Source organism: Mauremys reevesii, linkage group 1, assembly GCF_016161935.1.
Source record: "Mauremys reevesii isolate NIE-2019 linkage group 1, ASM1616193v1, whole genome shotgun sequence".
NCBI classification, from domain to species: Eukaryota; Metazoa; Chordata; order Testudines; family Geoemydidae; genus Mauremys; species Mauremys reevesii.
This window is the reverse complement of record NC_052623.1, coordinates 101,680,392-101,707,679: the sequence shown is the minus strand read 5'-3', so window position 1 is coordinate 101,707,679 and position 27,288 is coordinate 101,680,392. Positions and strand designations below refer to the sequence as shown.

At 40.2% G+C, this 27,288-nt stretch overlaps 1 protein-coding gene across 3 annotated transcripts in view; it reads right to left on the bottom strand.

Moving 5' to 3' along the window:
• The window catches only part of IPO5 (importin 5), a 97,559-nt gene that overhangs the window by 56,156 nt on the left and 14,115 nt on the right, over positions 1-27,288 (bottom strand). For all 3 annotated transcript variants that reach the window (XM_039542980.1, XM_039542961.1, XM_039542971.1), the window contains exons 3-15: positions 20,518-20,710; positions 18,932-19,034; positions 18,570-18,666; positions 17,850-17,954; positions 13,067-13,189; positions 12,869-12,989; positions 8,741-8,828; positions 7,827-7,933; positions 4,319-4,443; positions 4,141-4,230; positions 3,891-4,064; positions 3,360-3,578; positions 387-470 (exon numbers count right to left, since the gene is read on the bottom strand). In XM_039542980.1, the coding sequence (XP_039398914.1) occupies positions 387-470; positions 3,360-3,578; positions 3,891-4,064; positions 4,141-4,230; positions 4,319-4,443; positions 7,827-7,933; positions 8,741-8,828; positions 12,869-12,989; positions 13,067-13,189; positions 17,850-17,954; positions 18,570-18,666; positions 18,932-19,034; positions 20,518-20,710 (1,629 nt within the window). The remainder of the gene's footprint in view (positions 1-386; positions 471-3,359; positions 3,579-3,890; positions 4,065-4,140; positions 4,231-4,318; positions 4,444-7,826; positions 7,934-8,740; positions 8,829-12,868; positions 12,990-13,066; positions 13,190-17,849; positions 17,955-18,569; positions 18,667-18,931; positions 19,035-20,517; positions 20,711-27,288) is intronic.

The following is a 27,288-nucleotide window of genomic DNA, read 5'->3' as shown; positions in this document are numbered from 1 at the left end:
GTGCTAAAGAGACTTTCCATTACAGAGACTCATATGCTGAAGTCTGATGCTGGCACTCCATGTACCATTTCTCTCCATTCCATGTATGGAGGAATCTGCATTGCAAGTCAGGTTTCTTAATTCTCGATTCTCAAATCCTTTCATTTTAAGGAATTTCACTTTTCAACCACCTCTACACTATGCAAATCCCAGGCATTGTATAGCCTGGGGAGAGTGGTTCTCTGTGGCAAAAAGAGCTTAACAGATAATTTTTTTTAAGAAGCAGTTACACACTTATGTTGCATGTGACACTTCAGAAATTTTCTGTAAAAAAAGCAAGAGGATAAAGGACACTAAGTGTTAGGCATCAACAGATATTTGTTACAAGAGAACATCTTCTGACATACCTGGGGATCATCATCTTCCAGATCACTGAAGTCTGTCTGCGTCTTCAGCAACAACTGCATCACATCTGATGCATCCTGCATAAACTAGAAATAAAATACACCCACATGTGAAGTTTCATATCAAACAGCGCTTATTTAAAGTTGAGGCACATAAATTCCTCTAAAAACAATGAATAACTTAAAAGTAAAAATTCCTACAACAGTATAAGAGCAGTATTTTCTTGAGAGTAATCTTCCACTGAAGATGTGAACCTTAGCTACGGTCAAGCTCTAAGGCAGTGGTTCTCAACCAATCAGCACACAGTTGCAGCCCATGTGACATCCTCAAGGCCATAACTAGGGCAGGGAAGGAAGGGTTCTTGCCTCACATGCAGAGCCAGTGGGGGCCATCCAAAAATGGCGCGTCACAGGATCAGACTCAGTATCAGCCCTGCCAGCTGGATCAGGCCCAGTGGCATCAGGCCACCCCCAGCAGGATCAGGATCAGCAGCAGGCCAAAATACTCGGTGCCTCCCACACCCCACAGGATTATGGGTCCAGTGACTCCGACTGGAGCAGGCTCCCCAGTACTAGGACTGCAGTAGCAGGTGGGCACGGCGGGCTGCACAGCTGAGGTAGGAGACCAGCGGGAGTGAGGAGGGTGCAATTAGTGCATGGGAGACAGACTAGGTGGGGGGGACTGGTGGCAGTCCCTGGACAGAGGGGCTAAATATTGGAGAACCATCCATGGATAGGGTGGGATAAGTGCTAGGATGCAGTCTGGGTGCATAGAAGGGCAGTCCCTGGGTGGGGCCGGTCTGCCCTGCACGTGCAACCCTGTCTTTGCCCAGGCAGGCATGTGTGCCAGCCCAGTACTTTTTTGTTTGTTTGGTAGGTTGGTTGGTTTTGGTTCTTTTTTTTGGGGGGGGGGGGGGGAAGGGGGGGGAGGTGAGGAGAAACAGTTTCTGGCTGAGGGGGGCTCCTGCACCAGAAAGGGCTTCCCATCTTTGTAGGCAGGCTCTGCAGCCATGCTCTCCAGGTGCTCAGCCACACTGCCAGCAGCAGTACAGAAGTGAAGGTGGCAATACTCCATGCCATGCCATCCTTCCGGTAAATTCAATAATTTTAACAATTAATGTTTTGACTTATTTTGGTAATTTAAAATGTTCTTGGTAGATATTTGCCAGTGTTGAAATGAAAGGTACTATATATCAATTTAAATTGTATTGTTATCATATAATAAATACTAAAAAAAAATTTTTAGATGTACATGTAGTGTGTATGTATATATTGTGTGGATGCAGCCCACAATGGTAAATAGGTTGAGAACCAATGCTCTAAAGCAGAGATTGGCAACCTTTGGCACACGGCTCGCCAGGGTAAGCACCCTGGCAGGATGGGCCAGTTTGTTTACCTGCTGCATCCGCAGGTTCAGCCGATTGCGGCTCCCACTGGCTGCGGTTTGCCGCTCTAGGCCAATGGGGGCTGTGGGAAGCAGCACGGGCCGAGGGATGTGCTGGCCGCTGCTTCCCACCGCCCCCCATTGGCCTGGAGCGCGGAGCCGCGATCAGCCAAACTTGTGGATGCAGCAGGTAAACAAACCGGCCCGGCCCGCCGGGGTGCTTACCCTGGCAAGCCGCGTGCCAAAGGTTGCTGATCCCTGCTCTAACATAAAGCTAGTTGGCTTCTTCTACAGAGAGCATATTGGATTGGGAGGCATGAGACTCAAGTTCTATTACAAATCACCATATGGCCCTCATTTTTCTTGCAGATGGGGATAGTATTTATGCCCCTTTATGAAGTGGATTGAGAATGAAGATAAAAAGCACTTATAATTCTAATTCTTAGCATTTATACAGAAAGACATGGGAAGTCAAACTTCCTAGGAGTGTTTTTCCTGTCTATCTGATTTCACTCCAGAATCAGGAGAAGCTGGCAGCACTAGCTAGTAAACTTTCTGAATGTCAGACATCTTGAGTGCAGAGAATATACACAACCTACAGCACATTCTATCCTTACACTGAACTCATTACCATACTATCTGAGCAACTTCTAGTAGTGCTTTAAGCAACATGACTACATGTCATGTTTGTGTTCTCAGCTGCTCCCCACATTATCCACCTGATTCAAGGAATACAATATAATTGCAGTTATCTGAAAATCCTTGTTATTCAAATCCAGTTTCCCCCATATAGCCCTGATAGTTAACAGCACTTCCGTTTATCCAAATGCCCAGACATCTGAAAATTTCAGCTGTCCCTTAGGCCACTTGGATAAATGACAGTGTACTGTATAATATTCCTACACTCCTTCCTACCCTCTGCCCCATAATTCTTTGCTGCAACTTCACTGTCAGTTTCATCTGGGTTCTTACATAAAGAATACCAAACAAACTGCAAATCAGTTCTGGTGGCACTACTAGAAGCACATGGAAAGCTAGGAAAGTTAATGGTTTTCAGATAACTGCTTTAAAAAACTCAAAACACAAACTAAGCTTCATATGCCAATATTTTAAATTAAAATATTTAATAAGGGCCAGGGAACAGGAAGAGAAAATGTGATTTGCTCTCTTTTCCCAAGGTTACAAAGCCTTATCTTCCTTTTAGAATCCTGGATTTATGCAATAGGAAAAGCTCCACCCACACATCAGGCCATGTCAGACAAAGCTGCCCATCTTAAGAATCAGGGTCTAACATTATGGAGAATATATCATACTTCTGAATCTAGCAAAGATTAAATTACCAGGTAGTAATCTTTGAAATACAGAATAAAAGACTAACATGAGGCACAGAACTAAAACCATTCAAATGAAGCCAGCTGAAATATTTATTTACTTCCCCAGTTAAATGAACTTGGAAGTATGACAGACAACAACAAATCTGAAGGTTGAGCAGTCAGTGAAGGAAATGCAACATACTATTATGTGAAAAGGCTTTAAAAAAAAATAGATTCTCTTTGACTCGACAGTTAACAGTATGCATCTTAAAGACTTACCTTTTCCTTACCAACAGCAAGGCCAATTAGGCTGATGCATTCAATAGTTTTTCCTCTTAAAAGTCTAAGTTCTTTCTGTACAGCATTCTCAACAATGTGTTTTAGAGAGGGCATAAATAAGTCATAGTAGGGAACAAATTTCTCCTCTGCTGTATCTGCAACTGATGCAATGGAAGTCACAACTTGTTCCAAAACCAGCTTAGTGCCTTTCTGTATTAACTTTGGGATAAAAAAAAAGAAAGATGGTTACGCCACTTACAATTTTCAATTAAATTTTGTCCCACCCCCAAATGTGGCTTGTGTACAGATTATAATTCTGAAAATATTGTTGTAGTCTACATATCACTATTTACAATGTTTGGTTTTTGATACTGATGGGTACTGAATGCGAATTTCATATCAGCTTTTTTTTTTTTTTTTACAAGAGTCAAAAAATTACTGTAGGATAATAAATGTGGTTTGCAAACTTTACAGAAGACTTTAGCAAAGCAATTAAAAAAAGACACCCCAAAATCATTAAGCATATTATACCTCCTGCAATTTAATCACCATGGTGGAATGAAGATGCTTCACTAAATTATCCAGATAGGGAATAAGCAGTGATTTCGGACAATCTTCAGTAAAGTTAATGAGTGCAGCAGCTGCATGAGCCTGAACACGCTGGTTGCCTTGATCTTCCATGGTTTGCAGAAGAGCTGCAATTACCTACAACAGAATAGTTAATGTTCAAAACAAGTTTCCAAATGGAACAAAAATTTATCTTGGATTGTCTATTACTTGCCTTCTCGTGGAATTTCTTTTGGAAACCAGGGGCAAAGTCTGTAGCCATTTGTCCAACTGCATTACAGGCTGCATATTTCACTCTTGGATGCTGAAATAACATTCCCCTCAAATAGTAAGTGTTTATAAAAGCAGAAGTTAAATGACAAATTTTGATCTATCAACTGCATTAAACTTACAGGATCCTGGAGGAAAAGTAAAACGAAGTTAACTATCTCATTTAGAATTCCCTCCATCTGTTGATGACAACCTTCTCCAATAGCTGACAGAGCCATCAAACCAGCATGCCTGTATTTCCAATCAGCTGTGTAAGAAGACATTACATGGAAAATAAGGTATCCATTTTGGAAAATAAGAACAGGGAAAGACAGGAATACAGAAGATCTCATTTTAAAATTGTAAAAGAGCACGTCTGGATACTTAATCTACGTATGTCAGAACTGCTCCCTCCCAACCCTGCATGTACCCAGACATCCTTTTCTTCTGGCTAGTTTGAGGAAATCGGGGACAAATCCTTCTGCCCAAAACTGAACACAGAAATTCTAAACTATTGATGCCTCATCCCTAGTGCTACTGTCTGGAAATAGTTAAATAAGTCAACTAGGAAAGGTTCAGGAAAAGACATCTTCCATTTCGCTACCAGTGATTTCCATACCCTTGTGCATGCCCCTCTTCTTCAGTGTTTGGGGAAAAAAAAATCTAAGTAAGAAAGCACTGAACATTCCAATTTAAAGACAAACAAAGAATTCCCACACACCAACTTTCTAATGTCTCTCCTCCCACACACCAACTTTCTAATGTCATCATGTACCCTATTCAATCCTCCTATCAACAGATATGGATTTAGGAATTTAACGTTCACTCTTTTTTAAATGTTTGGCCTATTAACGTGGACTGACACCTGACCTCCATCTCTCCTTAACAGCTTTCCTTTAGAGTGGAGAATATGCATTAGCAATACCCTTTTGCCCACAATGATCTTCCTTGTACTACAACAAAGAGGGTTTGAAAATAGAACATACAAGGAAAGACGCAGCCAAATCCGTCAAACATCCTACTCTTTCCCTGCTTTGCTGTAGGAAGAAGGTAGACAAAGACTCCTCCTGACACCAAAAGTCAAGAATTTTGAATTAGTGATACCAGTGATACAACTTGTAAAGGGCACTTTGGCTCTTACTACCACTATCCCTAATGCTACTCACACACATCTGCTGAATTAGGAGGTAGTTTGGGATAGTATGAACGTCTGTTTTTGCTACTAGCTGTAAAGTAGTGTACGATATACTCCACAGTACTATGCAGCACCAAAGTAAAGAGCTACCTGCAGCTCTCCCAACCGAAAAAATTAGTCAAGTAAAAAATGTTTAGTTACTTCAACATCTGGCTTTTTTTTTTTTTAAAACCACTGTACTCTGGTCAGACATATTATAGTGAGGTAAAGTGGACTATCCACTCCCACTACTCCACTGTTTCATAAACCCCAGTAGTCTAGATGGCTGATCTTTCTTCTGTACTACAGAAAATATAAAGGATAATGTAAATACAGTAATTGTGTAGTACCAAACCACCACTCACAGGATTGCCCTAAACAGACACAAGATAAAAGTTTCCAACTCCTGCAAACTTAACCAATACACCACCACTATGGATTGGAATTCTGGTTGCAGCTTGCTTCATTATAAGCGAAAGATGGTCTGATTTGCATCATACAGCTAGGCTAGAAAGTGCTAGTTCTGATAGTGGATGCTGGGAAGCAGTAGTTAGTGCTTTCATTTTTGCTGCTGCTCAAGTTCACCGCTTTTTCCTAATTCATTAAGATCACATTGTATGTCTTCCTTCCAACTCGCTGCTATTAGTATGCATGCCTGCATGCATTCAGTCATGTAATGTCAGGAGAAATGATACTTAAGCCTGTTGGGGGCTCACATTCTGGCATCCCACCCCGAGGAGAAAACTTACAACCTTAAATTTATGTAAGGAAAGTTTGTGAGAAAAGACTGGAATTTTACCTCTAAAGAAGAGAAACAAAAATTATTTGTAGTTCATCTTTAACAGTTGATTAAATAAGGAATTGTTTTTGAAATTTTAGTATCAGAAAACCTTGCTGTCTCTCCTCTATTCCGTGTCTGCAAACAAGAGCCCTCCCCTCCTATTAGCCTACCAATGCCACTTCACCGAATAAATATCGCAACAGGTTCTCCTTCCCAGCAGAGCACACGCCTCATGTGCCTCACCTGTCACTATAGCTCAACCCAGATTGCTGCATCCCTGCTCAATGGAAGGATCAGGGCATACTGACTAGCAAGTCAGGGGAGAATGAGTGCTTCCAACTCTTATGAGACCCAGCCCCCAACCTCCAAGGGGCTACATAAAGACTCTACCTGCCACTTCTGAAGGTATTGAACACCAAAAGATTAATCGGTTTCCAAGTATCCAGGTAGTTTTGTACAATGAATAACTTTCATTTCAGAAATTAAACAGCACAAGAAGGCCACTAGTGGTTTGTGACTTAGATCACATTCAAATCTAGTGTTGCACACTATGGCTGTATACCTTGATGTGGAGTGTTACCTACTGACATTAAAACGTTTGTTATCAGGGTGGAAAAACCAAGAATGGCTTTCAGGTGTGTTCTGACTGGTGTTAATGTTATTAAAGTAGGAGAGGATACCCAGAAGTCTGGGCCTTCTTCAACCCATATGCCTGGCTGTTCAAATTCAGCATGCCTTCTAAGGTGCAATAAACCAAAATGTGCAAAATATGATTAATGAGCAATCCTGTTGCACAAACAAACGTTATGGATACTTGGAAGTGAGGAGAATATAGATGGCTGGCCAGGGTGTATGGAGGATCCATACTACTATAAGGTGGATCAGTATGGCAAAACCCAACTTGAACACCATAGTGGTTACTACTGTATTTCAGTGTGTGATTTGTTCTTATCCATGTATGAGCTCTGCACCTTAATATGTTTAAAAAAAAAAAGCACACTGATTTTTTTAAATGCTTGTGAAAAAAATAGGATTGAGACGCTTGCAGACTAGAGTCCTGTAAAGTTAGAGGATTGGAAGAGGCAGTTTACATGGCCTCACAATGCCTTAGCAAGATGCCCAAACTCTAAACCGGAGGGACTGTCTCTAAGATAAAAAAAGAGAAGTCAGTATCCAAAATAACCCTTGGTGCTGTCTGCAGAGGATGTCAGAAGTGTCAATTACCAACTGTGACAATCTGTAGCACATTTATCTAGCCAAACTCATCCTCAATATTCTACTGAATTAGTGGGAAATTTCATACTGCTCATGTGCAGTGAGTATTTCTAAAACTCAAACGTCTTATATAGATCAAAATTCTTCAATGTAACAGACATTTTCCCTCATTTATGACTAAATCCAGAGAAAGTCTGAAGTTTTAAAGGGAAGCTGTTGAGGTTACTTCACTACTTTTAATAAAATAGTTCCTCTATTCTTGACCACTGAAAGCAGAACACATTCATCACATTAAACAGATTTTTGAAATTCATTTTGGATAAAAAATAAATTACATGTCTATCTACAATATTGACAGTTTTATATACGCCTATTAATAATACAAAAGGATAATTAACAGAAAGCGCTACGTAGCTGAACAGGCCTTTACAAAAATAATTATTCAAGCTAAGACTCTAAAACAATGCATCAAGTTACTTACGATTCTGGAGCATTTGCATAATATGTTCTTTAATCATAGGCAGAACAAGTTTCCCTCCAAGGCCACACGCCATTCTGTCCAATGCACTCTCACCAGCAACTGCATTGCTAAAGTTAGTGTTTAAAAAAAAGAGTCATGATTAATTCAAAGTCTAAGGTAAAAAGTCAACAGGTCCAACAGTTCATTCGAAAAGTGCATGAGGAAATACACTTTTTCCAATCTCTGAACGTGAATGATCCCTGCAAGCAAATAAAGTTTAAGTTTGAATGCTGAAAGATATAAATGCTTATATTTGGAGTTTTTCAGTTATAAAGAAACTTTTATTTACACCGAAAGCTAGTTATTCAGTGATATAGATAGATCTAGATTGATCTATAGATCCATATAGATATATACCTCTACCGCAATACAACGCTGTCCTTGGGAACCAAAAAAAAAAAAATATCTTACCACGTTCTATCGAACTTGCTTTGATCCGCCGGAGTGCGCAGCCCCCCCACCTCCCCAGAGCACTGCTTTATCGCGTTATATCAGAATTAGTGTTCTATCAGGTCATGTTATATCAGGGTAGAGGTGTATATATAAACAAACTGCTACTTTTGCTCACCCTCCCCTTTAGCATTATTCCTGTCCAAGAATAAACTGCTTCTGATCCTTTTCCTTCAGACACCAGTAATGTAATTCTAGACCTCTAAATTATTTTCTGCCAGTTGTGGTGCCAATTTATATCACAAGGCTTCTATTTTCACTTCCACTACTTGTAAAAAGGAGAAATGTGTGTGCTGCTGCTGGTAGTAGTGGACAGAGTGTGGGAATGCAGGATGCAAACAAGCTGCCTCCCCATCTTGCAAACACCCAGGTCACCTGTATGCTATGGAGTTTCTTTTAATTGAGACAGCTGGTTTGTCAAATACCTGTCAAAATCATCATCTTCAAGCTCATCTGCATTTGCCCAATCTTCATCTTCTTCTAAGTCAACCATCATTGCTAACATCTGAGGAACTAAATACAAAATGAAAACCTGACAGTCATCCCAATTAAATTACAGTATACTAAAGTAACATTTAATCTATAGCACTGAATGAGTTTAGGAGAGGACATACTTCAGAACATCTTGCTTCATATGCAGTAAAAACAATGGACTAGAAATTAGGAATACCCTTTCATTACCAAAAATAAATTACAACAGAGTTCTTCTGAAGAATTTTAATTTGCAAAGGTCAAGATCACATTGATAAAGTAAAGGCTGCCAACATCCATTGGAAAGGTTTGTCAAATATTTCTAAACATGGCATTAGAGTTAAGATGTGCGTGGACTGATTTATGGAAACTTTGACAAGAAATCCTCCAAATTTTGGCCAATAAAAAAGTCTGATGACTGACTACAGAAGACCATTTCCCTGTTTTCCTGCCCTCCATGATGAGCTCTGGGTGCACAGACAGTATACCTGGCATAGATGAAAACTTAAAAAGCTATTGACTGAAATATAGCAAACAGACCAGTAAGTAATTCTCAATGGCTGTACATATTTAGATGGACACAGGCCTAATCATCTTGACAACCTGATCACCTGTTTTGGATCGCAGGTGTGTAGCCCTTCTGTTCTGCCTTGTCTTCTTTTTGAACAAACAAGATATAAGCCCTTTAGAAATGGGCTTTTCCCACAGAAAGTACCCTAGAACTTTCAGAAGAGCTCAAGATATGAAGAACCTTGGACACTTAATCCATCAATTGTCAATTTGTCCACCCCTGCGTTTGAAAAATGAAAGTTTACTCTGTAAATATGGAACCTTAGCTTCTAAATAGCTACACCCTCATCATCACAGTATCTGAATGTCTTCCATTAAACATGACTAACTTCTGTCACTTGCTGCTCTGCCTCTCAAGAGAATTGTGTGCGCGGTGTAATGTTTGGTAGGGTTTTTATTTGTTTTTACACTATGTACATGTGGCTATATGTTTATATTAGAGACAGCAAGAAACATGCCTTGCAATTTGAATGAGGGGTAGTATGTCTGTGGGAACTTCTGCCCTAAGGGCTATCAAACTGGGGGACCCAGAGGAACCTTTGAGGGCGGGGTGCAGTGGGGCCCAGGCCAGCCCCAATGCGGGGCAGGGAGGGAGCACCACTTGGCCCTACTCCCAGCCTCAGTTCTGTTCCCCACCTAAGGCCAAGGCTGGGGCAGGAGCGGAACTGCACCTGGCCGGGGGCCCAGCTGTCAGCCCCTGCTGCAGCCAGCTGCAGTTCCGCTCAGCCTCTGGCCACAGCTCCAGCTCCACTCCCGGCCCCAGCCTCAGCCTTCTTACCTCTGGCTGCGTCTCCCCCGCAAGCCCCAGCGGAGGGGGTGGGGGGACAACCCCTCAAAAGTTTAGGGACAACTGCCTTAGGGAGTTAGTTACAGCCTTAGACCAGCTGCTGAGAAAGCTCTCTTGCATCGAGAAATATCACTCATAGTAAAAAGTTCAATTGTACCCAATGAGCAGTTTTCAGCCACAGTCCTTATCCTGGAGCTTTATGCCATTTTTTAGAAAGGCTGGGCCCAGGTCATTGCATGCCTTGAAGATAAGGACCATGACCTTAAACTTTACTTTATATTGTATGGAAGCCAGCACAGAACACACAAAACTTGTTTCATGTGCTCACAGTAGCCTGTGCTGCTGAGGAGGCATGCTGTGGCATTCCATACTTGCTAGTGTTTTGCTGATGGCTTCATACCAAAAGTATATACTGCATTGCTGTGGTCCACATAGGAGGTGATGCAGGAGTGTACACCAAGGCCAGGTCAACATCCACCAGGATGGGACAGTCTCCTAGCCAACTGTATTACAAGAGAAGTTGACTTGACATAACTTGCAGCCTTCTTGTGTACTTAGCCCCATGGGCTGGAAGCAAGGACACCACGTAGAATTAATTCAGCCTTACTTAGGTAGACAAGACAGCTGCACAAACTGCAGAGTGTTACTAACAGGATATTTACAGTGAAAGGACAGAAAACAGACCTAGATTTGGGTATCTGCATTTGTAAATTTCTTGCTGAAGCTGCTTGGCTGATAAGTAGAATAATGAATTATTCGCAGTTGCTAGGGAAGATTGTTAGCCTATTATGAGTTATATGCTTGGTCTAGCGAACCTATAAAAAGTTTAGTTAGAGAGTGTACTTGGGAGAAGCTTGGGAGAAGTCTGAGAAGATTTCTACGAGCTAGGAGACTGACACCTAACTCCCCAGTGGCTAGGAGAAAGGTTGAGCACTGGAAACCTGTTGCTGCAACTTGATACCACCTCAGGCTTTGGGTAGCTATAATCTGAGGTGCTTCATATCTAGACTCCTGCTAGTTTTGATGTGCGCTTTATACTCAATAAAAACAAGGATTGTTGGGTGGAAGCACTCTGTGTGTACCAATAATTTATCAGACACAGGTGCTGAGTCCCCCACTGACTTATTTCCTGACACTGCCTGGAAAACAGATTAGTTACTACAGCTTTGGGTTCAGATAACCCTGGGTAACAAATAGAGATGCTGTGAGAGAACTTGGCAAAGAACCCAGGAGCACTGAGGCTATGTACTGAGTTAACCAATTGTGGATATGTACAGTAAGCCAAAAGAAATTGTACTGTGTCTGTAAAATTCTCAAAGTGCTTTAATCTACCCACCTAGATAACCTCTTGCATACCCAAGCAAAGTTTGAATGTGATGATGGACTATCAGAAGCCTATGTGTGAAGGCACTAAAAGATGCTTCAAAGGATTATACCTGAGATGATAGGCTTTTCAAGCACACATGTGCATGACTTGTAAGCATACATATGCAGTAGCGGGGAGGCTCTTATACACCACTGTTCAAATCCAGATAAAATCAGAATCTCAACCACACATTGTCACTGGCACCAAGACTCAAAGATTCCAAAAACCTGGAAGAGTACAAATGACTCTAGCGAATGGTTTAAAACATTTAAGCCTACTGAGAATAGTAACATTTAATATAAAGGACTCCTGAAAAATATCTCTATAAAAGGCTTGCTTTTCATGCACACTATGTAGAAGTCTTTGACTGCCACAGTTTTGTTCTTCTAGATATATAAAGATAGCCAATCCTAATTTTTTACTGTCTTCCTAGATGATTAACATCTCTTAAAAACAGTTACGAGCATAAAGCAGCACTTTTCAAACTTGCAGGAGAATAAAATAGCAAGTTGCCTTTATGTAATTTCCAGAGACTTAGCATATGGTGCACCAAAATCTATTGAACTACCACTGTGTGGGGAAAAAAAAGTCTTTCAGAGAGCATGACTTATTTCAATGCTCTGTCTGCTCACAAAAAAATCTGACAGGTGGAGCAAAATGAATTTAGTTATCCATATAAAAACAGTACTCTGTTGTTGGGTTGTCCAGCCAAGAAAGTTATTTTTAGTGTCCAAAAGTGTGTGCCATGCTTTAGAGAGGCATAGTGCCTGTCTTGGAGAGTTTACAATCTATATTTTAATCAGTATTTTGGATTGAAACTTAACCCCATATTTAAGCATCTGAATAAACTGCTTGATTTTCAAAGATGCAGCATAAGCACAACTCCCATTAACAGGGAACCAGGGGCCCTTAGCATTTGGAAAAATGAGGCCACTTAGGTGCCTAAACAGAAGCTGTGAATTTAGGACTTTAATAGTTCAGTGTCCATAGTTGGGTTTGTATAGTGCGAAAGTTTGGACTGCATCTAGTGACTGCTAAGTAAAAACACATCAAATACTTTCCCCAATATCACTTTCCCTGTAAGCATTTGCTGTAGTTGCTACAGAAGTGTTATGCAGCTGCAGACTGGAGGCATTCACAAAATCATGAGCGAGAAGGCAAAACAGCTCAAAGTTGCCAAGAAGTGGCCTTCACCAAGAGTTTTGGGAAACTGATTTAGGGGCTTGCAGATGGTGATAAATGGTTTTGCAACACTGAAAGTCTAGCGAAGTTATTGTGCTAGTTAACACGTAGGACATTGCTTTAGCATTTTAAAAAGGAGGCAAGTTATTTAATAGATAACAGGAGTATTTTACTTACTAGCTTGTGCAACAATGTTGGTATGTCTTCTCAGCATAGCAGCAGCAGTTTCTGATAGCGTCACTATTACTTCCAGGGCCAGTTGACGTTGCATGTTATTGAGATTGGTGTCTCCACACAACTGCCAGGATTAAAGCTGAATGGTTAGACCAGAAGTTTAACAAATGAAAATTTGCTCTCAGTAATTTCCAGATTTACCTTCAGGCTTAGTTGTAATGTTGGTTCTAAGTGTGGACGTAAATATTTCGGAACAGTATCTGCAATCTCTACAAGGGATTTTAGAACGGAGTCATCATTTTGGTAACAGGAGTCATTTACAGCCTATAAAAAAATTAGGATGAAATTAAAAATATTTGCTTTTTACTGATGCTACTAAAACACTGGATCATGAAGAGATTCTGCAAAAACATTAATTCAGGCTGTTTACTGGAGTTAAAGTTTATGGGGTCTATTTCTTGTGTGTGTGACTAGCTCCCGCTGGTGTTAATATAAGCAGAGCCAACACGATGGGGGGAACAGACAGACACTTACTGTTATGGTTTGATTTTTATGAAGGTAAGTCAGTAGTGCTCAAATGGTAAAAATTGCATTTTAGCAGTTTAACAAGTATAACTCCCAAAAAGCATGTCTAATATTTCATACATCTTACTAACTAGTAACTGAAGGTTACTGAAGGTAATCCGCAAGGAAAAAGAAATTCATGCTCATTCTGTTTCTCTGTTGTATAAATGCAGCTTTAAAGATTAAAAAAAACAAACAAAAAAAAACACCTTAGAAATACCAGGGATATCAAGTTTATTCTTCCTTGCTTTTGCTGGAGAATCTGAAACTACAATGGGACCCTTGTTAGCCCTCAACTGAAGGGCATGGGAATGGAAAATTTATTCAATTTTTTGTAAAGATATCCTAACCAAACAGCAACTGTTTAAAGTTATATGTTAAAAATTTAAAGTTAAGTAAAACTTCCTTGCCTTTCAATTGGTTAGACAGTGTTCTCTTGACCCTGTAGTATCAAAATCCCCCTAGTTCTTCAGTCATGTTTAGGTTCTTCCAGGAAAAATAGGGCAATATGATCTGAATGTCTAAGGTAAACACAAGTCTTATGCTCTTTTTATCGTAAAAAAGGCACTTTTGTTCCTTTGGCAGTCACCTCTTGTTGTATTTGGTAATTGTATTTGGGTCTTCAGTATATAATACAATATTGCTTTTCAACGTAATTAGGATCTCAACAGTTTAATTTCCATCATGGAAGATACTGCTTAGTCAAGACAGATCATCATTAGTTAGTACACTCCACCCATCTGGCCCTAGCATTTGTATAATGTACACAGGGATTTTTCTTCATTTTTCAGTGATTAAGTCCTACTTGTCCATCCATTGCAAGTTTGAGCAGCAGTACAGCAAAAAGTCAATATTTTCAAACCTGGTATCTGAAGTCACATGCCCAAATTCATATTCTACATTAAATATAAATGGTCTAGTTAGTTTTCAGAAGTACTGAGCACCCAAATCACTGAAGTCAGTTGGAGGTGCAGGTGCCTCATTTCCTTTGAAAGTCAGAAAGTTCTTGTATTTAGCGGCTCATCTGTGAATTAAGGAGCTGAACTTTAAACCAGACTTTTTTCAAGCCTTGATATCTAAAGACCTAACTGGTCATCCAGAACATGTCACTGGTGTCCAAAGCCAAGCTTTAATCATGGTTTTAACATTTCAAATCCTTCCCACTAGCCAATCAGTAGAATGAACTTCAACAGCCGCAGAATTCTTTTCCAGCCGCCTCCAAAGGTCATCCACAACTATCCCAACACTTCTCATCTCCTATTTATAACCGGGGATCTACATATTCTGTTTACCATAGCCACAGAATCCATCCTTACCACAAAACTGTGGACCAGAATGAGTTTTCAATTACAAATATGTAGCCATCCCTTAAGGTTGCAAAGGAAATCTTGAAATCATGAACCACATGCAATCAATATAGTGTTTACTGAATCTTGAGAAGGCCTCAAACTGAAGGGGTAAACTGCACACATGCATCCAAACAGGCTGTTTGCCATCTTTAGTTTTCAGACCTATCTGTGTCTATATTAACTATTTTACTGCTTAACATTTTAGTATGAACAGGATGATTATCCCACAATTCCTTCTTGCTCCTGTCTAGCTGCCGAAAGCCCTAATTGTATTGTACTCAGCTACTAAAACAATTATGTTGTCAAAACAAAATTTGTCAGGCAACTGAAATTCTTGAGTAAAAAGCTGATTTCAGTATCAAACAAACAGGTGTTCCTGTATTCATTTCCACAGTTAAAACATGCTCAATTTTTCATTTAAATGAAGCTGCTACAGAATTTCCAGTCTGCTGCAGAAGGTAGGAATCTTGGCAGAAAACTTAGGTTCAGCTTATCAGAGTAAAGGAGTCTATGTTTATAGCTTCAATTGCCTCCAGCAACAACAAGCCATCCTCCTGACCCTAGCAACAAAGGTTACCTTAATCTTCTTATCCTACTCTGAACTGCACTATGCAATATGAATGGCCTGAAACTCACTATGGCTGCTACAATCACTGTACCAAACAAACATATTACCTGCTTCCTTTTATAAAACCATCTGTACCACACTACCTGCCCAAGTAGAGCTCAATCTACTCCACTTAGCTTTTCCCCAAACTATATACCCTTTAACTCCAACTCTTGCACAGCTTTATCCCTTTCAAAACAAACATAAGACAGCTTGAATCACAGGTGAGTTTCCATTCTGATCCTCTAGAGCCAGAAGGGACCAAAAGAACATTTGGTTTGACCTGTATATCACAGGCCATTGAATTTTACCCAGTTAATCCTGTATTAAGCCCCACAGCTTCTGTTTGACTAAACCATATCTTATAGAAAGGCACCCAGTCTTAAGACTTCAAAAGACAGAATCCACCATTTCCCTTCATATTTTGTTCTAATGGCTAATTTCTTTCACCATTAACTGACATTTCTAAGTTGAATTTGTCTGGCTTCAGCTTCCAGCCACTGGCTCTTGTTATGCCTCTCTCTGCTAGGCTAAAGAGCTCTTTAATACCTGGTATTTTCTCGCAGCAAAGGTTTTTTCCATATACAAATCAAGTCCTCTCTCAAGCTTATTGATAAGGAGCTCAATCTGTTTAGTTTAAGTCTCACTGTAAGAATTTTTTTTTCCCTCCAGCCCACAAGTCATTTTTGTGGCTCTTTTCTGAACCCTCTCCAATTTTTCAACATCCTTTTAAAAATATGGACATCACAACTGAATACAGTATTCCAGTATCAATCTCACCAGTGCCAGAACAATAAAATAATTTCCCTACTCCAACTCACTACTCCTCTATTTATACATCCAAGGATGACATTAGCCTTTTTTGCCACAACCTTGTATTAGAAGCTCACGTTCAGTTGCTTTTCTGCTATGACTCCTAAATCTTTTCCAGAGTCACTGCTTTCTAGGATACACTCCCACTCCTTGTTCCTACATGGATGACCCTGAACTTGGCTGTATTAAATATTCTGTATGAATTGGCAGACCTTGCCAAGTGATCTAGATCGCTCTGTATCACTGCCTTATCCTCACTTATCATGCAATCTGTGAGCCATCAGCAAATGTTATTGGCAGCGATTTCATATTTTCTTCCAGATAATTGAAAGACTCAAACAGTATCGGTCCTAGAACCAATTCCTGCAACATCCCACGAGGAACACCCCCATTTGATGGCAATCCCTATTGCCAATTAGTTTGAGATGGTCTGTTAGCAATTCATTTAGCGTATACTTTGATGTTGCATAGTTCTAAGTTTTTTTAAAATCAGGATGTTCCACAGTACTAAGTAAAACATCTTACAAAAAAGTCTATATATTAACCAAACTTGTAATCTCATCAAAAAATGAAATCAGGTTTGACAAACTTATTTCCCATAAATTCATGTTGATTAGCATTAATTATATTCTCAACATTTACTTCTTTGTTCGCTGAATACCAGGTCAGTTTTCATTATTTTGCCTGGGATAGATGTTAGACTAACGGCCTTATGACTACCTAGGTTATTGTGCCTGCCCTTTTTGAATAACAGCACACAATATTAGTACTTTTCCTGACTTCTGGAATTTTCTAGATTTCCAAGATTTATTAAAAGTGATCACTGAGCCAGAGATCTCTCCAGCCAACTGAGTAATCTTGCGTGCAAGTTATTTGAACCTCCTGATTTAAAAATATTTATCCTTAGCAGATTAACATCCTGCTTACTATTTACAATTTCATAATCTTGCATTTTCTTATAATATATGATTGAACATAATTCTTTTTTTAACGTACACCAGCAAAGACTCTACCATACATTAATTTCATTCATGTTTACTGCTCAAATGTTACTGTAACATTTAAGCTATTGACCACATTAAAATAAACTGTGATCTTCCATAGAAATTTAATTATAAAGATAAAGTGTTTTATCTTAGACCCTATTTATTGTGTTACAACAGCACCCAACGTGTATTTGACGGTGGGCAAACAACTAAAGTCTCTGTGCCAAAGAGCTTACAGTTTCAGGCTATGTCAACATTACAGCTTATGTCGGCATAATTTACATCGCTCAGGATGTGACTAAATCAACCCCGAGCGATGCAAGTTATACTGACATAACCACTGGTGTGGACAGCACTACATCGGCAGCTTCTCCTGCCTACATAGCTACCTCCACTTGTGGAGGTGGTTTTATTATGCTAATGGGAGAACTCTCTGCCATCTGCATAGAATGTCTTCACTAGACGCGCTACATCAGTGTGGCTGCACTGCTGCAGCACTGTGTGTAGACATGCCCTAAGTGAACAAAAAACTGATTGGGAAGAGAAAGCGATGTGGACCATATAAGAATTCACAAGCCACTATGGAGTTTACAAATCAATGGCTTGTGCTCACGTTAAGCAATTATAGGCGACAGTGATAAGACACCTTCTGTGTCGTTTCTTACCTGCAAGATTCCAGGTAGCAAGTCTGCAAAATGTTTCAGAAGAGGAAGATTGTGCTCATTAGCAAGTACAAATGCAGCTGCAGCCCTTGCGGACAACATCCTAACCTAGAGGGAAGGGGGGAGGAAAAAGGCTGTTTCAGGCTAAGATTAGAGTTTGTAATGGTATAGACACATTTGAGTGCTTTCATCTTTGATATGGTTTTTAAACTAGCTGCAAATATGTCACACCGGAGCCACTGTAGGAAAGGCTACATTTTAGATTCACTTTTAGTTTGCAAATATAATGAATTTTTCTAAGTGGATGTGTTTTTCACCAAGGGCTTCAATAAACTCATTCATCGGAAGTCGCCACAAACGATCTCTGTATCTTTACAACACCCCTGTGAGGTAGTATTATTCACCATTTTTACAGAGGGGGAACTGAAAGACAAACGGTAAAATTTTTAAAACTAAGTAAGTGACTTAGTAGGCTAAGTCCCACTTTAAAACTAACGTAGGCACTTAAGAGGTAAGTCTGAAGGAAAGTGAATCTGACTTACTTCCAACATGACTTAGGCACTTTTGAAAATGTTACCCCTCTGGGACTTGCTCAGGGTCAGAAAGGAAATTTATGGCAGAGCAGAGAACTGAACCCCTGTCCACAGAGTCCTAAACTAGCACCCTAATTATGGTATCATCCTCCCCTCTTATGATTCTATAGAAGGAGAACATATGTATTACCGTTGGATGCTCCTGATCTTGCATACATTGAACCAACATCCGCTTAATGACCTCTAAATAGTGTTGTTGTTGATTCCCAAAAATCCCAGGAAAGTTCCTAAAGATGACGAAGAACACCTGCATTAACGCATTTTAGATAGGTTTAAGACCTTAACAGACTGCAAATGACGTGTTAAGATATACTTAAGCTCAGTAACAAATACTCTACCCTCTTTTCTCGATGCCAAGTAAAATGCCATATACCAGAATATAAACAGGATGCATAATCAGTTGTAAACTATTAGTTTCTCCTATTTTGCCCTTCTTACAAGCATTGATTTAGCTAAAAACCCAAGTGCACTAACTGAGGTCCAGAAGCATACCAAAAAATATGCAGAGCAGCCTCACGCAGACCCACATTCTGAGAGCTGACGGAATCAAATAAGAACTTCAGACCTTCTGGCCACTGGTTATTGCCATCCTCATCTAGAAAAAAAAAGTCAAAGTTCACAGGGAAAATAAATTTTAGGGTAGCTTAAGTTTCAAATACAACTTACAGCAGTTAATATATTAGGATATCAGTTGTGCAAAGCCTTTGCACGCTCTTCTGGCATTCAACTAAATCAGAACTGTGAGCAGAATTTAAGTTAGCTGAAATTAAGAGCAGCATTTCAACAGGAGCAAACTGGTGCATATTCAGACTTAGTAAAAAACAATACACTTAAAAGTCTTTTTTTTTCAAATAAAATTCCAAACAAAATTAAATTGCATTTGTATAAAGGCCATAGCATAAAATATTCCAGGAATGTAAGAAAGGTTAAAAAAAAGGAGATGGGTATCTGACAAGCAAAAAACACCAAGGTACAGAGATCAGCATTTACTCTTATGAAAAAACATTCACATATAATAAGAACGAATTCAATAAAGTCTCTGGTGCACAATTGTAAGAGTCAAGGAAGTGAAACTTAAGAAAATCCTACCAAATTCCAATTACGTTTCCTTAACTGTGCCATCGGAAGTCGCCTCTGCATGGATAACTAGGGCTCTACCAAATTCATGGTCCATTCTAGTCAATTTCACACCCATAGAATTTCACATTTTCAGATGTTTACATCTGAAATTTCAGAGTTCTGTAACTGTAGGAGTCCCGACCCAAAAAGGTGTGTGTGTGTGTGTGTGTGTGTGTGGGAAGATACAAAACGGTTATAGGGAGGTTGCCACCCTAATTTCTGTGCTGCTTTCAGAGCTGGGCTCTAAAGGCAGCAGCCATGGAGCTTCCTGCAGCTCCAAGAGGTTCTTGGAGGTGGGTCTAATGCCCCATGCGGCTGCGAGCACCCCAGCCGGGGGCTCCAAGCTGCTAGACTGGGCTGGAGAGGGACAGGACTTGCTCTTCCCCTGCACGGCCACTCTCAGAGGTGAGATCAGACCTCACCTCTGAATACTTCCCCCTGCTACAGGAAGTTCTGCATCTGGGCAACAGCCCTGGAGCTTCCTGCAGGAGAGTAGCTGGAGGTGGATCTGATCCCCCCCCCCCGAAAGTGGCTATGCAGAGGAAGAGCAAGTTCCGTCCCTGCCCACCCTGGGAACTATTCGCTGGTGCCCAAGGAATGTTAGGAGCTCCCAGCTCGGGCACACCCAGCCCTGCTCCTCCTCCAACCTTCAATAGCTAGATTTCATAGGAGAGGGCTTATTTCACTGTCCGTGACATGTTTTTCATGGCCGTGAACTTGGTAGGACCCTATAGATAACAAAGAGCAACATAGTACAAACTCAGCTCATGATGTTTTGTTTTAAAGCAGCAATATTTAATATCTAACCATTTTACTTACACTTCTGTCTAGACTTGCTTTCTTTTAAAAAAGTTAACTACTGTACTTTGAAATTCTGCTTGAGATTAGGAAGCAAAATAAAATGCAAATATTTACATATAGGTATGTACATATAGGTAGTGACCATTGCATATACATACCTATTAAATTCCTGGCCAGCTCAGCAACAATGTCACAGATTTTTTTCCTCATACTAGACTGCGTTTCCATCTGAATAATCAACAGCAGTTCACTTTTGATGGCAGTTTGAACATCTGGTGAAAGAGCTGGGTAGACTTCCTCAAATGCAGAGGACAACAAGCGTCGTAGAAGGACAGCTGCCATTTGTCTAGCCTGTTGCAAAAAGATATTGTATATATTACTATGTTTTTCTTGGAAGAAGTCTCATAAGATATTAGTTCTACTCCTACGAAATGTTACACTTTTATACACAACAAACCGTTTGATAAGTCATTTAATCAAATTACTTACTTGGAAAGAGAATAAGGTGCATACATACTTTATTTAGATGTACATTTTTTAAAAATAAAAACGATCTCATCAATCCTTTCTAAAATGCAGCACTCTTTTCACACAGATTTCAGGAGGTTTTTTTAAACTAAAACAGATGTGTCATAACCTCCCCGAAAAGGTGATTTTGCATGATGCGTCTCAGCAAATTTTGTACTCTTTCCACAAGAACATTAATTTTGATATTCAGATCCAAACATCCCACTCATTTGAACTCCAATACTCTCTCCACCCCCCCCCCAAGAACTTTTAGCCATTTTCTTAACTTTAAGCACATGCTTAAATCTCATTGAGTGAGCTCAATCAAAAGCATATACAACTTCAGAATCACTGTAAAATGTGAGCAAAAATGACAATAGAAGACAAGTGCCAGTGAAGGCCTGCACAACATACGGCCCACGGGCCGCATGTGAAGCCTCATTGTGCGGCCCGCGGGGGGGATTCTAACGGGCAGCCCAGAGCCCTTTGAATCCCGGCTGCGGCTCCAGCGGATGGGCTGGGGCTGGGATTTTAAGGGCTCGGGCTCCCCTGAGCAGCAGGAGCTCTGGGCCCTTTAAATCCCTGCCCCAGCCCTGGAAAGCTCCGGGTTCCCCCAGCCACCAGAGCCCCGGGCCCTTTAATTTGCCCCTGAGGGCGCCCAGCCACCTCTTCAGCTAGAAGCCCCTGGTTAATTTAAAAATCAAGTATCACCTCCCCACTCCCAACCTTCCTTTTTGGCCCACAGCTGTTTTGGTGGGGCGGCGCTGGAGAAGGAGGGTGTGTTTCTGCAGGGCTGGGTGGTGCTGGAGCAGGGTGTTTTCGCGAGGCCGGGAGGTGCCGGCCCTCAGCTGTTTTCTTTGGAAGATTGTGGCCCTCGCTGCTTTGCGAGTTGTGCAGGCCTGTGCTAGTGTATGCAGAGGAATACAAGTTCTGTTAAATGAAAGGAGCTTTGATTATGTTTAGTAAGTTACACAGTAGCTGAATATTCTGTAAAACATATGGTCTGCGGACTCCTGGGGTGGTCCACAGATGACGGCTAAGGGGTCTGCGAAAAGTTATCGTTACCACAGAACAGTGGTTTTCAACCTGTGGTGTCTAAAATTTCCAAAGGGAATCCTCAACTCCATTTGACATTTTTTTAGGGATCCGCAAATGAAAAAACTACTGTTGTAAAGCAATCTCAGTTATCCCAAGAAGTGAAGAAGGAACTGTGAACTTATTAAAGTCTGTTCACAGATGGCAGGTTTACCCCACAAAACATCAGCACAAGTAGAAATTTATCAATTTTATTAAGAAGATACCCGGATCAATGGTTGCAGCAGGATTCTTTTTCTGCTCTTTCTGGTTTGGGGAAGCAGATAAATTTATTTTTCCTTAGTATGTACTTTTCAATTATGCCAAAAGTACCTCTGGATGGATAATTTATATTTTTTATAAATAAAAATATTAAAGTATCTGATTTTGGTGTAGAAAGAAGAGAAATTATAAGTGATATCTAGATAAGATGGGAAGGGGAAAAGGGAAGGCAGATATCAATCAAGGCAAAGGGCAGAAGTCGTCTTAAAGCCTACTAGAGAATTCATTACGCATATTTAACCAGTGAGGTGCTCAAATATTATGGCGATGAGAGAATCATACAAATACATAGGAAAGTCAGTCAACTGGTAATAATGATAAATTAAATACCTATTTGACCATGGTCAAATGTTGCAAACATTCCAGCAAGAATACCCTGATGGGGGCACTGGTCTATCTTCGATTGCATCCTGGTGCCACCTTTTACCAAGTCTACTTAAATGTTTTGATCACTCACTTTACTAGATGCTAATGGCACCTGCTGGGAACTAACTGAAAGTGGAACATCTTGATTGGCTAGAATCTTCCAAAACAAACATTATATGTATGTATATCTTTATTTTTGTAACAGGCCATCAGTATACATGGTAGTTTACAAAGCACATTAAACAAGTTAAAATACTTGGTCCCTGTCCTGAAGATCTTATAATCTGAACTGACTAGACAAAGATAAAGAAATTAACTCAACACATTCAATAGGAATAGTGTCGACACGGGAGGGGGGTAAGAGGGAGGAGGAAGAGGAAGGGGCACACGAGGCACTCTGGGACAGAATTACTTTGACTTGGATCTGTGCACTGCAGTGTGGATGCCAGAGCCCTAGGCTTGAGCATGGGTCAGAAAATCCTTAACCTAGGGTTAGAATGCAGTGTAGACACTCTCAAGCCCTGGGTTCCCTGATCCAGGTCATCTGTCTTGAGTCTCACTAACCTTAGGCTTACATTGCTGTGTAGACATACCCTATGTGATCTGGGAGTCCATAGTTTCCCAGGATGCAGGGGAAACATGCCCAAAAATATTGATTGGCTACTGGTTGAACTACAAGGGATACTTCATAAGCCAGAAAGCATTCCAGCAATAAAGACATTATAATGGCATAATAAATTACACAGAGTCAGGAAAGCTAAAATCATTTGTATGGAAATTTTACTAGACATGGAAAAACTGTTAAGCTAACTGTAAGTGTTCCGCTCTGAGTAAATGATGCCTTGATAAAACGGAGAAACTTTTTGAACTCTTATGAGGTGTCCACCTACTGCCAAAGACAGATACTGCAGTCAAACAGCAAAAAAGGGAAACCTAGTCTGCAGGCAGCAGATTTTTCTTCAGTGCATTTTCCTACTTTATCTTCAGCAGTAGCATCATGAACAATGTCTTCTGAAGAAGATAGTGAGATTATGACAAAAAGCGAAGCTAATCCCATTTCTTCATCTTCTAATAAGAACTTTGCTACGTCATCTGCTTCAGCATTGAAAACTACCACCCAGTGGAAAATTCCTCAGATGTTCATCAAACTGATATTAAAAAGTTTTTTGGTCCCATCACTAGAAAAAACAAACTTGAACATGTTTGCTAGAGCTATTTATATTTGCAGTACACCATTTTATAGTTGAAAATCTCTGTATGCTAAAAAATTTTCAATTTACAAAGCATTGAGAAGGAAATGGCTTGTAGAAGTCTTCTGAATGCCAAAATGGGCAGTGTGAAAAAGTTAGTGCTCTTCTTGAGTAAGCTCCTCGCATCTCTAATATCTGATGGATGGAGCAACATTCACTATTTCATGTTAGCTCCACATCCAGTGTTTTACTCTCTCCAATGCACAACTGAGCTTCACCACATAGCCCCAATATATTGCTGACCAGTTTAAAAAAATATAATAAGAGTTGGAAGGATTAGATTTTTATCAGTGTCAGTAAACGTTGATTTCAACAAACACATCAATGAAAAACATTTCCATTGATAATAATCAACATCTACAGATAGGCAAAGAAAGAAAAATGCTGCTTAAGAACTTGGAGACCATCATTAAATTATTGCCTCAACTGCCCATAATTTCCCACAACTGCAAACATTTAAATTGATTAAAAAAAACTTTAAAAAGTGTTTAAACCCAAAATTTCATACAACTGTGAACCTGGAAATGGATAAAAATACTGAAAAATCAAGATCAATATTATCCAAAGTTTATAAAAACACAAAATTGAATTCTCCCAAGATAATGAATGACTTGGATCCCTGGAAGGTTCTTTTGGTGTGACCAACAATGCCACTGACATCAAAGCTTCTTGGGCATTGTAGATTGAATATCCACGCCTTGCGTTGTGGATTTGCTGCCCATACAATGCAGCTTTTCATTGGTTATGTTGCAGATCTGAAAATTCTCTCATTATATGTAAAAAGTGAAAAGCATTGCCAAATTTTTCCCCAAAACAAATGAGTGCCGCAGCCATTTCTGAGCAACATTTAATACAGCACTTGCCGTATCATACTTGAGGTGCATCTTCTATTAAATGTATAAAAATCTTCAAATATGCAAGAAGATTTCAGTCAGCCACTGATAAAGAGCGGACAGGCGTTACCCCAGAGTAATCTGCACTGACATTCTTGTCAGTCTTTCAGTTGCACAACTCAAAATTCACTTCATTGCTTGAACCCATAGCACAGTCCATTCAGAATATGAAATGATAGTTCTGCATTGTCTGATGCGAAAAACAAGCTCCTGAACATTAAGAAACATCTGTGAGAATACTGAACAAAGTCCACTTACAAAAGCTGAAAACAGACAGACAAAATAGTATCACAGAAAATCCAGTGATCACTCTGGCACAAATGCTGCCTATCTTCTTGATCCACGCTTCCAGGGCCAAGACCTTGCTGATAATGACTGATTCAGCATATGACTTCATTGCAGCTGTTGCATATTTTCAAGGATATACAAACAAACAAACAAACAATTCTGACAGAGGCAGCAAATTATAAAACAAGCAGCAGCCCATCAAGTAATAAGACAACGTGGAGTGCTGTCCCAGGAGTTGAATCAAAACAGTTTGCTCCATGACGGTGAAAAAGGTTGTCTCCCTTCACTGTAGCTACAGTGCCATAAGTTATTTTAGTCCTTCTGTGTGCTACTGCACATGCAAAAAAAATTGGATGGTTTGCGGAATCATACTTTCAAAACCTAGAAATAAACTGGAAGCTGGCAACAGTGTTTCAGGACTAAAAAGGCAAACTGGGTGAGGTAATATCTTTTATTGGACCTACTTCTGCTGGTTAGTGAAGCTTTCAAGCTATACAGAGCTCTTCTCCATGTATGGGAAAGGTACTATGAGTATCACAGCTAAATACAAGATTGAACAGATAGTTTAGCATAAGCAATTAGCATGTATTTTAAGGGAACCTTCAAGGTGAAGTGGCTGGTAACACCCCTGCAGTCATGGGACCAAAAAAGGGGCTTAGTTGGTTAGATTGTTGTAATAAGCCATAAATCTACTTGTGGCATTCTGTACCTCAAAGCAGCACCCTGGAACCCCCATATTCACACCATCATATAGTGATGATAGATTTCATACAAAGTATGCCACGTAAGATACCATATGAAAGGTCATGATCTGATGAAACCCATTGTTCTGCCCAAATATGTATATCATTAGTGTGCATCAAGTTATGGTGTTTTGCTGCATGGTTGTTACTGAAATAGGTTGTAAGATTGTTAGGGACATACAAAAAAGGCAAACCGCTCCCAGAGGGGTTCTCAATGACCATTAATCAGCAGGGGAGTTGTAATAAATAGATTTACAATTCAATGATAGTTGCGGAAGACCAGGGGGACTGCTCAACCCAGTGTCTCAGCAAAACCCACTAGGACATCTGGGCAAGTGTCTTCTAGGTACATGAACTAAGGATATAAAATAGGAAACAAAGCAACATTCCTTTTCCTTTCTCCTCCCCAACCTATGCTGGAAGCAACAAGAACCCTGAGAAGACAAAAACTTCATCTGAGGAGATTGGCCCAGACTTCTTGGAGAAGTCTGTGTATTAAGAACTGTAACATGCAGGAGGGTGAGAAAACTGCTTGCTCTCAATACTGCCTAATCTAATAAGTTTTAAGATTTAGACTATGTACTTACTTTTTTCTTCTTTGGTAATTATCTGACCTTTTATGCCTACCACATATAATCACTTACAATCTTTCTGTAGTTAATACATTTGTTTTGTATTTCACCTAAAACTGTGGTTTGGTTGAAGTTCATGGGAAATCTCAGCTCAGGTACAAAGGCTGGTACATGTCCTCTCCACAGAGGGAGGAGTGGACTGGGTAATAAACTTATGCTGGTCAGGCTTCTGACCAGGGCTAGACAGCATAGTCCGGGGATTGCCATGCTAGGGAGCCGGGGGGAATTGGCAGGTGCCTTTCTCTGTGTTTCGTGAGTGCTTTGCGAGCATTCATGCAATCTAACTGGGTGTGGGGCTCCACATGCTCTTGTGTTGAGTGATAGCAGCACCTGTAGGAGTTTGCTGCTTGTCACTAACAAAGCACTGTGAGAGAGCCCAGGCTGGAGAGTTAAGGGAGCACAGCGGTACCCTAGTGCCAAGTTGTATCCCAGGGATCCCGTCACACCAGTGTCTTTATTTAAGGCCATGATTTTTAGTGTCACGCAAGGTTATGAATTTAAGCTCCCAGGCTTGTCTTTTGAAAGTGTTGCGCAGGGTTCCTTTGGGGATAAGGACTTATAGGTTAGATATACAGAGATCACTTTCAACTTCTCTCTCTAATATCCTCAGACTGACAAAGTTACAATACCACTGTACATATCAAGACTAGACTAAGATTAGAAAAGAAAACCACAGATGAAAAGTTGACTGAATATGCATCAAATGGAGGAGATTCTGGTAAAGACATTGATGATAATGTAAAGCAAGATAATTTAAGGGTTGCTCCGCTGCCCACCTAGCATAAGTGCATTTAAAAATGACTTTTTGATAGTTGCTGTGTGTTTTATTTCTGTTTAGGTTTCCCCCTCCCCCCCTCTAACTGTTCAGCCTTGAATAAAGTTCACATGTAAATA